The sequence below is a fragment of the Cariama cristata genome, unplaced genomic scaffold, assembly GCF_000690535.1.
Source record: "Cariama cristata isolate BGI_N322 unplaced genomic scaffold, ASM69053v1 scaffold10933, whole genome shotgun sequence".
Taxonomy (NCBI): Eukaryota; Metazoa; Chordata; class Aves; order Cariamiformes; family Cariamidae; genus Cariama; species Cariama cristata.
In genome coordinates this window covers 15199-27672 of record NW_009608949.1, presented here as the reverse complement: position 1 = coordinate 27672, position 12474 = coordinate 15199, and the positions used below count along the sequence as shown (strand labels likewise).

The window sequence follows — 12474 nt, the reverse complement described above, 5'->3', positions numbered from 1 at the left end:
ACCTCCCCAGCAGTTTGGGAAGCATTTTTGGATGGCCAGAGAAGTGGCTTTCTCCGAGGGCTTTGTCTGCTCGCCTGTCCTGTGGCCACTTCGCAGGTGGCAGAGTTGCCCAGGGCTCCGTGCAGGTTCTTGGTGAGCAGCCTGTGCCAAAATATGCCCCCCCCCCACCTCCAGACAACAGAGGGTTTCCTTGGAACCTCTCACCCTCACACCATTTCTAACCTGTGGTTTACCTGCTTCAGAGCCAGTCATTTAAGAACTATTTCCAAGTGCGAAAACAAACATCCTGAAGCAGCGAGCTGCACACGGTGTCTGGCAGTCATAGCCCAGAGCCAAGATCAGCCCAGGTCATGGGATACAAGATAAGAATCACAGATACCAGTCTCACACCTGGAAATATCATTACCTTTGCAGCACTGCTTTGCATTCGCTGTGTCTAAACAAAGAGTGCTTTGATGGGTGGTGATGTGCTGCTGACGTGAACCTGCTGGCCACCACCACCAGCACAAACGCTGTTCATTTGTATTCTGGGCTGGCTGCTGATTTAAGACCTAGATGTTCCTGCTTACTATATCTGGAACTAGCAGAGCCAGCACTTGGCATGGCTGCGCCTTGCACTACATGCCTATGCCTGCTGCCATTAGCAGTGAGAACAAAGCTTCCACAGCCCTCACAAATCAGTGTGTCAGTGTAGATGGATCAGCTCCTGGCTTAGGAAACAGCCCCCTTTTATGTCCCAAAGGTCCTGTCTGCATCCTCCCAGGTAGGAACATGCTTGTTCCTCCAGCAGCCACAGGACCATATGAATGGATGATAGTTTGCTGTCTCACAGGGGTACGTGCCTTCTGTAGGCTGCAATAGCCTCAGATGGAAAGCTGGATTCTTGGGTTTGTTACTTTATATGCTTTAGGTTGAGAGTGGAAACTGAAATTGTGCCTTCACAGATCATTGTACCAGAACTACCCATTTCCCCTACCTGCAGGGACTCGTGCTATCACCTGGAGGCCTTAAGATCTGAAGTAGCAGGTTTTTTGTCTTGTCTTTGCAGCTCCCTGGCAATTGGAACCACAACTGGATACAGGCTTTTCTCCTTAAGTTCTGTGGAGCAACTGGACCAGGTCCACGAAAGCAGTAAGTCTCCTGTTTCACTGCAGTGGAATATTGGCTGACAGACTTGACCTGTACTACTGCACTTCGCTCTGCCTCGAGGGGCTGATTCTGCTCACTGCTATCGCAGAGATGGCATCTGCTTCTGCTGTACCCATATCAGGAGAAGAACAGCTCTGGTTATTGCCCTGTGCACAGCAGCCTTTAGACTGAGCTACAGCCTTGGAGAAGCTTCTGAACAGTCAGCAGTACTTTGACAAAGTTGAAGGTCTCCCACAAGTTTAGAGCCCAGCTTCTTTTTCACTGCTGTCAGTCTGACAGCGGCAGTTTGTCCTGCAAATCAGCATTCAGAGGTAGCTTACCACTAGTGTGTTTCAGATGCATGGACAGGAGACCAGACTCCTAGCATAGATGCTGGATAACTTGCAGGCTTTTAGCCCTATGTGGTGTTTACAAGCAAGATTTTTTAAAGATGTTTCCCATGTAAGAAGGTTATTCACAGTAGGCTTTCAGCTACTAGCTGTGCTCAGAGCAGCATGCAATGCACTTAACAGCCCAAAACAAGTCAGGCCTCATGGAGCATGCACTGTAGTCTGGTTCAAGCCATGGCCAGAAGTGTTTCAGCAGAGATTCACTAAAGATACACCTCACAGCTGGGATATGCTAGCCTCTCTCCACTGGCTATAGAAGGAGCCTTAGCAACCAGACATAGCTGCATTGTCTGGAGCAAAGTCCAGGCTCCTTTCCTCTTCATCTCACAGGGTAACTGAGCTGCTGTACAGCAGCAAGCCATAGACTTATATCAGAAAGTGTTTAGGAGGCTGGATTGCCCCTAGAGTCAGACCAAAGAGAAACAGATCCCTGCTGGTGACATGCTAAAGGTGGTGGGTTAAGACATGAGCAGTCTTGCATCATGACTGCAGAGCCATCCTTGTACCTTCAGCACAGTACAGGCCAAGCACTGAGCACCATTCAGGGCTACCTACACTAGCAGCCATAGTCCTTGATGATTTAGGTGCAGGTCCACAAAGACTATTGTAATGGTGCCTTCTCAACACAGCAGGAGTCATCCCAAACATGGTCCCTACAAGACATGCCACACCACAGCCATGCTAGAGCACTGTAGAGACCACAGGAAGGGCTTAAACATTTCAATGGTCCCTACAAGACATGCCACACCACAGGAAGGGCTTAAACATTTCGGCCTTCCCTAAGGAGACTGGGAGAAATCAGACACCATGCAGAATAAACAATGAGTTACACCCAGCTTGTCCCTTACCTCAGCAAGTCCTAGCTTGTTCACTCCCTCTAAGAAAATCCCTGACTAAATTGGGTGAGCTCCTCCTTTTTATATCCCCTTCCCAAGGATTAGCTTCAGCTGGAGGGCCCTGCCCAGGAGAGGCACAACAGCAGGGTCAAAGGGGACTGGCTTAAGTTCTGCCTGCAGGGGAAGGTTTGTTAACCCCTTCCTGCTCTGACCTAAATGCTTTGTGCCAGGTATGAGACATTTTTAACAAAAGCAGGTGTTGAACACCTTACACTGAGCATTCCAGCCAGATTCCTTCTTGAGTTCAGTCTTAACCTGTTGCTGCAATGAAACCAACCGTAAGCCAAGCTAAAGACTCTGTCTTGCTTTCCATCTGTGCCCAGATGAAATCCCAGATGTTTACATCGTGGAGCGTCTGTTCTCCAGTAGCCTTGTGGTTGTGGTCAGTCATGCCAAGCCACAGCAAATGAATGTCTACCACTTCAAGAAAGGGACAGAGATCTGCAACTATAGCTATTCCAGTAACATACTGTCCATCCGCCTGAATCGTCAGGTAAGAGGCTGGGGAAGGGGGGTAGCCAGAGTTGTCCCACTCCAGCTCTTTGCTGGTGTTGACTTTCCAGGTGGGACTCCACTGCCTGGCAGAGCAGCGGCAGCCTGGGGAGGTTTGCACGGAGGCTCTGAAGTGGGACTGGAGGGGCAGGTACCTGTTCTCTCCTACCAGCTCTGCTTCAGGCTTGGTGCCCTCTGACAGAGGAGCAGGATGGCTCTGGATATCATCTGCCGCAACTGTTTGCTTCAGTAAAATGAAGTTAAGTCCTTGTTTTCATAGCAGTTACACAAAGACTTTTTGTCGTCTCCCTTCTTGCCTATTCAGCACGCAGCTCTGCCAAAAAAACACCTTTTCATCTTCCTCCCTCCTTTGGATTCCACATCCTGACTTCAGGCCCACCTCTGCCTTCTTGGTTGCAAATGAGACCTTCAAAGTTAGTAACAAAACCTAGGAGTAACTTGAACTCCATAGATGAGGGGAAAGGCTGCTTCTCAAGTACTGCTAGCAGCTTTGTTTTATTTTTATAGGTATAGAAAACATTCCGGCCACTTAGAAGAAGGCTTTTAGAGTGTTATTCTCTGAATTGACACAGCCTCATGCAGCCCTGAGCCCTTTTGGAGGATTTTAAGTCATCCTTTCTTTTTGTCCGTAATTATTTTCAAAGTATATGCCATAAGAAGCAGAGGACATTTTACAATGAAGAAATAAGCAGTCTGTGTAATTGTATATAATCAGCCTCTCCTCAGTTAGCAACAGTGAGTCCTGCAGTAAGGCTCTCCCGTAAGGAAACTCTGGGTTGAGTTTCCAGTAAAGCTGTGTTTGACCAGAAGGTTCTGTACTACAGTTAAATCTGTCCTAAATTGATTTTTTCACTTAAACTTACAATGGAGCTGGCAAAATAAGGACTTCTTTTGAATTGCAGATAGATATATATGTATAAAAATAAACTGAGAGGTTCTGCTTAGCATCTCTCGGAAATTAGTGTGTGAATAAAATAAGTTCAGGCTTTTCCCCAGCGTGCTGCTCTGGAGATTGCCTGAAGATGATGCATAGGCCCAGCCTTGCATCCATGTTCCTTGGCTGCTTCATGATCTTGGTTTCAAATCCCGGGCTGAGCTCATCCTCCAGCCGTAACACAGACACACCTGGAGAGATTTGAAGATGCTGCAGATGCTTGGGTAGATAGAAGAGAAATCACTGTTTCAATCTGCATTCGAGATTTAAACTGGTGGCAGTCAGATTCTGCATGTGCTGTGACATTTGAATCCCTTGCCTGGCCTTCTGTATGAAAGCTATACTTCATTGGAAGTCCATAGAAGGCCAACTCCCATAGAAGGCATTAACCCAGGAAAATGGTGGCAAATAAAATGGGGAGAGGTCTTAAACAAACAGTGCATGTTTCGATTTGACCTGTGTGTGAAAAAGTCCTTGTTGTGCAAACAAGCAAGTCCCTCGGTTGCTGTTGATCCATGGAAATTCTTTGTTCCAAGCTCCATCATAACTCTTAAGTGTGTTAAGGCAGATTGTGATTTGTCTCAAAGTGGGGAATAAGGCCAGTGGGACCGGTGAGAGTCTCTCCCATAACCTCCCTGGGTTTTCGTTCACTGCTGAAAGCCTGCTGAGGAGAGGTTTGATACGTTTTTCTGGCTGTGTCCATACCCAGCACATTTCAGTCCTCAACGTACAACTTAGTTATCTAACCTGATTCGTGTCAAACTGAAGTACTAAAGAAAAATACTGGTGAGCAGTAACATTTTGTACAAGACGCAGTGCCTTGAACCCTCTGCAGCAATCACAGCACCAAGCACCTTCTCTGAGGCCCTGTCTGTGAGGATAAATCCCATTCCTCATCTCAGCAGGGTTTGCACTGACGTTAGCGTGGGCTACAGGGTTTCATGGAGGGCAGGAGGCAGAGAACCAGCCCTCTCCAACTCGTGGTGAGCTTGCCCAGGCTTCCTTCGCCTGTTCACCTCCCACCCCCGTCGCTTTCCTGGACTTTGTCCCTGTCGGTGCCAGCATCTCTTGCTGCAGCTTTGGCTGCTGCTTTGCCATCATCTGGAAACTTCCCTTCACCTGTACATCAATAGCAGTGCATTTTGCAGTTCTGGGAAAGCACATGGTGGCTTTGCCGAAATCAGCTGTATAAATATTACTCTGACAGTCTCTGCTAGCAAGTTGATGGCTGTTACTGTAGAAAAGGCAAAGTCTTCCTGGAAATGCAAAATGGCTCTGACACAGCCCCAGATGCTGTGGTTAGCAGGAATAGAAGTGGGAAAGAGTTTGATCCGAGAGTAATGGTGGAGCAAGGCAAAGATTTTCTAATGTGGGTGTTTCAAGTTAGTGACTAAGCTCCACATTTAGATACTAAATAAGTGGCCTCATTTCTAAAGAGGTGGAGGCTTCCTGTACATGGATTTGGGTGCTTCAGCTTCAAGAGCCTGGATGGAGTCTGGCCTTACATTTTTATTGGGAGGTTTTCAGTGCTTCCGGACACTTGGCACTAACATAGGTGGAGCTGTGTGCGTGCTGGACTTAGAAAGCACAACCCTTCAGCCAGATCCGAAGCCTGGTCCCAAAAAAAGCCTCTATGCAAAATGCCTCCGTGGTAACAGGTAGAGATCTGGACCAAGCTGAGACACAAAGCTGAGTGGTCACGGAGATAGTGGCTCAGTGCTAAGGTTACAGCATTAGGCTTCCTTTTTCCTTTCTGCCTTTCCTCCCCATCACTTGGCAGCTCCTTTCTTAGCAGCTGCCTCTTGGCTGGGTGGGTAGGTGTTCCTGACGAGTTCAGCATAAGTGGCACGAACACATGGACTTGGAAATACTCTACCCATCTGCCAAGATGGTGTAAATGTCACTGTCCCTGAATAAATGTTTCCCAGTCCAGTTTTTATGCAGTTCTGCAAGGCACATAAAGCAGAGTCTTGCCTGCTGATGCCGAATGGGAAAAGAAACATTATTTTGCTGAACAGATGAGTTAGGTTTAGCAGCATCACCTAAATGTTTGCTCCCAAATCAGGAAAAAGTCAGGGCAAGGGGCACGTAGTCCCATCTGTGGGCATACTGACAAGCAGGATTGGCAGCCTCTCTGCTGCCTGGTCTTCATGATCAAAAAGTAATTTGCTGTGAAAAGAACTGCAAAGAAAAGTTGGGGTAGGAAAGGATGGTGATCAAGGCCCCATGGCTTAGGTATAACCCTGATGTGTCTCCGTGTTCCTGGGGTCTGGGGATGTGGAAGATCAGCTCTTAGAGTAGCAGAGAAGAAGTCATGGTGTTTTAGCTGCTTTCTGAAGCAAGACCAGATGCAGGCAGCTCTCAAAAGCAGAGTCATACAAAATCAAAGGTTGTCTGGTGAGAGGGGATGGAGAAGCAGAAGAGATCACATTTCTGTTACATTTCAGTGTGCAAGAAATTCCTGTTGAGTTTTTCTAACAGTGAAGATTTGAGTGTGTGAACTGTGGGAGCAGCAGACAGAGGCAGCATGCCCACGCTGGTGAGGTTCTGTGCATGTCCCTTGTGTCCTTGCAGAGGCTGGTTGTCTGCCTGGAGGAGTCAATTTACATCCACAACATCAAGGACATGAAGCTTTTGAAGACTATTCTGGATACGCCTCCAAATACAATAGGTAAGCACGGAAAAACTGTGTGAAAGGGAGAGGTCAGCTCTGCAGGAGCTTTGTAGAGCCACAATGCTCATGTTAGAATTTAAGCCAGCCTGTGGTTTGTGTATCCTAATTCAGCACTGGGGAGCCAGAAATGCATGGAAGCAGTCAGTCAGGCTTGGGAGAGCAGAAACCCTGCTCTGTCCTGAGCAAATGCATCAAAGGACAGCAGAAATGGTCAGTGTGGTTTGACTTCACCTCCCAGGTTCGGTCCCTTCCTGACCTCGTGTGAGATGTCCGTGCCACTCACAGCTTCCCGCAGTGTGCCTTAATTCTCTTTCACAAGCGGAAAGCTGTAAGGCGGGCCAGGACCGCAAGTTTCCCTCCACATATGGGACAACTTGAAATTCTTCCTCCGGGGCTCCCTGCCCTTCCTTCACCGTACCCTGTGTCAGGGTGTCCCACGGCGTTTTCGCTCTCCGGACAAAGGAGCCCCGCTTCCCTGCGCTGCCGGCGTGAGTCAGCTCTGCAGCGTCACGCCGTGCTGCAGAGCTCAGCACTCCCTGCAGACCTGCGGTTAACCCAGGTTCTCTTTTGGCCATGGACATGCCCTGCTCCCCTAAGGTAGAAAGCTCCTGTGATTACTTACGGGCTTGGGGTCAGCTCCCAAAATGATTAGCACCGTGAAGATCACCCGAGGCAGAAAATGCAGCCAGGCACAGCACTAATTCCCTGCCAGGGAGTTCCCAGGAGCCCAGGGTGCCACCTGATATTATTCCATATACACTGCAAACTCAAGGGGCAGGGCAGGTGGCTGCAGAACAGATCCTGTCTGTGCGACGTAGCATGAATCCGGCTTTCCTGCTCTTGGGAGAGGAGCTATTTTTAGCTGCGGAGAGGGAAACTTGGCCGAGCGCCTGCAGCAGCACTGCCGTGCGTTGCTGTGATATCCTGGTCGGTCACAGGCTGCAGCATCGTTTCACGAGTGGTTGATTGGGAAGTTGCTGATGTGTTCACGCCTGGCTTCTGGGCTTTCAAGGGATGCTCTTCTGGCGGCTCCCCTGACCTACTTCAGGTCTCAACAGATGGCCTCTCCATGTGGATTAAACATACTGAATACTGCAAATATAATTAAAGTTTAAAACCTTCCCGAGAAAGCCCAGCAGCGGCAGGAAAGGCAGGGATAGCCAGGCCTGAAGCTGTTCTGCAGTGGGGCTGAATGATCAGGTCATGGTTTAAGAGCAACAGTAATCAGCACTCGCTGGGCTAGGGCTAGGCTGCTGCGGATCACAGGACTTCATGTGGGCTTAATTTTTTAAAACCTTTTTACTGCAGCAGCTGTCATTGAAATGAGCTGGATGACAAGTGCTGTGCCACGCGTGCTCCTTTTGTCCCTGAACCATCTGCTTTGGTCCCAAGCTTGACCCTGAGGATGGTGTGTCCAGGAGGCCGAGGCAGTCCAGCCTCACTGCTCTTTGGACAACCCTTTTCGGAGCAGGGATCTGTGGCAAGGGTGTGTAGGAGCACACAGCCAGCATGCCATCCCCCTCCAAAGTATGCGCCCTGGGCATAGTAACACCAGCGCGGTAAGGACCGGGATTTGCTGCACGCCCACTGGCCAGTCACAGTGAGATCCCTGCCTGTTCCTGGCCAGGACATGGCTCCCAGTCCAGCCTCCTCCACACAGGAGAGGAAAATGCCCACAGTGGCCAAGCTTGTTGTTTTTCGTGTCAAGCCTGTTGTTTTTCATGTGGCTCATGTCAGGGGCCGGATTTGCACAGAGGAGGTCACAGTGCTCGTGGTGACATGCGTGCCACGAGGGCATATCTCAGGGATGACTGCACCTTTGGAAACCACCTCCCGTGGCTCTCCGCAAGCCCTAGATCTGCCTGGGACCTGCTGGCTTGCGGGCAAGGCCAGGCTTCTTGGACGCAGTAGCTTTTTTCCGTGCTGCTCGAGGAAGCCACCTGTGATGTGGCATTTGCAGAGGTGCCATCCTGAGCAGCCCCAGCCTCCCTCCTCCCTCCTGAGCCCACCACTACAGACACCAACCCTCATCAGGGCTGGGGGGCTGCCGAGAGTAGAGGAGCATCTTCAAAGGCTGCCCATGTCCCTTGTGCTCCTTGTTCTTTGTGCGTCCCTGAGGTCAGCCCAGTACACTCGCATCTGTGTTTTCCCCTGGCCTGGTTTCCCGTCTGCCTCTCCCAGCCAGGCGCGGAGCAGAGGGAGCGGGTGACTCACACCAGCTGCTCAGAGCTTGCTTTGTTTAGCTGGAGCCTTCTCTAGATCCTCCGCTTAGAGAAGGCTGCGCTGATCCCCCCTGTGCTGCCTGGGCCGGGGGAAGACCATCCTGAAAAGACAGGATGCTCATCACGAGCAAAGTCTCTGGGCTACCTTTGCCTTCCTCCTATCCCTCCCTCTTTGAGTACCTTTTAATTGCCTGGACTTTGCTGCTGCTGTGCCTCTTCTCCCCGTGGTGCGCCGTCCCTGGCATGATGTAAATGCCTGTGATTGATAGGGAGTGGATCCGTGGGGCCTCTGGCTGATCCTGCAGCTCCTGGCTCCGCTGCGGTCTCTTTGTTTAGTTATAAACAATGACCTAAAACGAGAGCCTCAGCCGATCCTTCCTTGCTGCTGGGGCTGGGCCAGGGCTGTGTCCTGACACGACGGGTTGCACAGCATGTGTGCGCGCGTCCGTCCATGCGTATACGTGCACGCTTGCAAGCAGCGTCCTGTTTGGGGAGTATGCTTTGTTGGGGGGTCTGGCAGCATCCCGGCAGCCTTTAACCCTGCGGCTTCCTCCGTCCGTGGGACGAGGTGGGACCCCCCGGCGGGGGCCAGGAAGCTCAGGTCATACTGAAGCCTTCAGTCAGATTTGGGAGGACCCTGAGCACGCGAACGTGGTGCAGGAGAACGTGGTGCAGGAAGTGAGACCCGTTTCTGTATGTGACAGGAGTCATGGGGATGGGTCCTCAGCCCGCAGCAGAAATGAGAGGCAGGAAGAGATGCTCTTTTCCAAGGTCACCTGGGGGACAGGCGGATGGACATACCCACACACACATTCATCCATCCCTGTCTCATCCTGTAATTCCCACTCACTTTGAAGGGGGTGTTTGGGAACCTTTTTGCTCATGTTGGCACAAAACCAGATGGCTATTATGGGGAAGAATTCCCTCTGTGGTTAAAATTTAGCTAGGTTCAAGTTCCTTGTCAGCCAGAAACTCCCTGCACAACTGTGGCATTTGCTTTGTCTTCCTCTGCTTCCCTTTTCCATTCAGAGAAAAAGGAAATGGCACTGCCCAGCCCCACAGCCGCTGCCTTGCCGTGCCAACCTTCGTGTGCCAGGCTTCATACCAGGGCTGTGTCCATGCTGTGCTGCTCATCTGAGCTTCTGGCCCAGCACCTACACCCTGTGCACATCTGGAGGTGCCCAGATGTGCCTGGACATGAGTCCTGTTAGGTCTGAGACCAAGATGTCCCTTGCTGTGTTTCATGCACCTATTCTTGCCTTCCCAAAGGAGATGATTAAGGGGGAGAAGCCAAGAGTGTGCCCACAAGCAGGACCTGGGCTCCTTCTGAGCGAGGTTTGGGGAGAAGGGTGGCTGGGAGAAGGGAGCCGTACTGTCCCATACCAGCAGATGTCCCCATGGCCGAGGCATTGCCAGCGCACCGCTGGCCTGCACCCGGTGCCGGACACTGCCCCAAAATGAGACAGAGCCTGAACCCCCTGTGGTGTCCATGGCTGCGTTCCTGCTTTCTGTCCTCCACCAGCAAACAACCTCAGCTGCGTCCTTCTCGCCTTGCCAGGTCTGTGCGCTCTCTCAATCAACCACGCCAACTCCTACTTGGCTTATCCCGGCAGTGCGACCAGCGGAGAGATCGCACTTTACGACGGAAATACTTTGGTAAGTGTGAAGCTCGCCCATTTGGATACCGGCAGGGACTGAAAACAAACAGAACCACAGCAAAGCCAACAGGGCCTTTGGGAAGGATGAATAAATACTCTCCACCAAGCTAGACTGCAAGAGAATTGCCCAGGGGAGGCACATTCCCCATCCCCCTTGCTTGGACGCCATGTGAAGCAGACAACCTCTCTGAGATCAGGACATCCATCTCCAGTACTGGATATGAAGGAAAACGTGACCCGTTACCCCACAGCCCAAGGGCCGCTGCCAGCCTGACACAGGGGTTCCTATAGGGGGTTCCTATAGGAGCTTCAGCAGCATATCCCGTGGGAGTGATGTGACCAGGGTGGCTCAGGGAGGGTTGGAGCTGCTCCAGGCACAGCTCAGGACCTGGAGCAGCTGCTTTGCCATGCCGTGGGCTGGAAGGGATGCTGGACCCAAAGTCACGGAGAAGGTGAGGTGTCCAAAGCCCCCTCAGGAAATCTGTCCCTGGCTGGAAGCAGGGTCATGATTATCTGCTGTTTATGCCAGGGCTTTGGATTACATAAGGCTGTCGCTCTGTACGTGCAGCAGGAGCTGAGGATCTGCAGCAGGGGAGGAGCAGAGTACAAGGGGAAAACACGCTGCTGCTGTGAGAGGTACTAGCGAGGGCCTGGGCTCCCTGCAGGCATCAGGGCGGTGTCGCTGCAGCAGGATTTGCTGTGTAGCTGAGCACATTGCAGGGAGGGCAGCTCTGTCTCTGCACAAAGAAACGCCAGGCTTCGGAGAAGGGGCAGTTGCGATCCCGCAGCCTGGAAAGTTTGGGAGCTGAGGACCTCTGTCCCTGAAATGAGCTTTCTGTAATCACAGTGGCCGTAGTAGGTGGGGAGTGACCTCGAGGCAGGGCAGAGATAAGAAATGCTGAGGATGTTGAAGTGGTACCATAAGAGCGATATGATCCCTTGAATCCATATCGGCAGGCCTGGATAGGGTGCGAAGCAGGGAACGCCCTGCCCTTATGCGGGCCGAGGAGCAACGTGTCTCTTTGCACTCACTCACATCACCTTCTGCCCTACAGAAAACAGCCTGCACGATTCCTGCTCATGACGGGCCTCTGGCTGCTCTCGCCTTCAACTCCACCGGCTCAAAGCTGGCAAGTGCTTCCGAAAAGGTGAGTGAGCATTGCTGCAAGCACCCTCCCTGCTGCCTGTGCTCTCTGCCTGCAGCTGGCAGGAGGGTCCCAGTCGGCTCTGATGCATCGGCTGCTTGGAGCATGGAGAGCGGGACCTCTGAGCTGCCTGTTCTTAAACCCAACCAACAGAGGACGGGCACTAAAAGGACTCTGACTTTTGTGTATCGGGTTCAGATTGACCCCGGCTGGCAAACAGGAGGGGCCTTTGCACATCCTGAGTTTCCTGGGTGTGTCAGAGAAAGGGTTTGCGCTCTTTGCCCTGCTCCTGCGTGATCTTTCCATTTGCATTTTTTGTAGGGCACAGTCATTCGTGTATTTTCCATTCCTGGGGGGCAAAAGCTCTATGAATTCCGGCGAGGGATGAAAAGGTCAGTTCATTCTTCTGTCAGTGACAAGCACACAGAGGGCTCCCGGAGCAGAAATGTAAACAGAGGGACAGGGCAGCGTCAGATCCTGGTGGCTTTGGCATCTTTTGCAGAAAGAAAACAAGAGCAAACCTATCAGATAGAAATGTCATTGTGCCAGACGGCACGCTGTGCCCAGCTGCCTCCAGCAAGTTTAGTGATTCAATTCAGTGTGTCGCACAACAGGGCGAATGCAGAGAACAGAGGTAGATTCAGTCCATTTACTCTGTCCTTTCTTGTTTCTTACTTGAAATAATGAAGTCCCCAAAGTTATCAGCCCAGCTCTTGGCCTCTCAAAGGAGGTGCTTTGAAGCTAAGTCATTTGTGCAGGGCCCAAGTCTTGATGGCTGTTGCTGCCCTTCTGCAGGGTCCCTCAGATACTTTCAGTAGATCCATTCCTGACTTTTCGCTCCTCCCCATCCCTGACCTGCCTGTGATTTTACACCCACTTCTGCAAGTACAAAAA

General features: G+C 51.3%; 1 protein-coding gene across 1 annotated transcript in view; it reads left to right on the top strand.

Annotated features, from left to right (window-relative positions):
- Nucleotides 1-1048: 1048 nt before the first annotated feature.
- Nucleotides 1049-12474, top strand: part of WIPI1 (WD repeat domain, phosphoinositide interacting 1) — a gene marked incomplete at its 5' end in the record, with an annotated part of 20741 nt that continues 9315 nt past the window's right edge. The window contains 6 exons of the mRNA XM_009697348.1: nt 1049-1131; nt 2758-2927; nt 6456-6552; nt 10336-10433; nt 11491-11583; nt 11902-11972. Of these exons, the coding sequence (XP_009695650.1) occupies nt 1049-1131; nt 2758-2927; nt 6456-6552; nt 10336-10433; nt 11491-11583; nt 11902-11972 (612 nt within the window). The remainder of the gene's footprint in view (nt 1132-2757; nt 2928-6455; nt 6553-10335; nt 10434-11490; nt 11584-11901; nt 11973-12474) is intronic.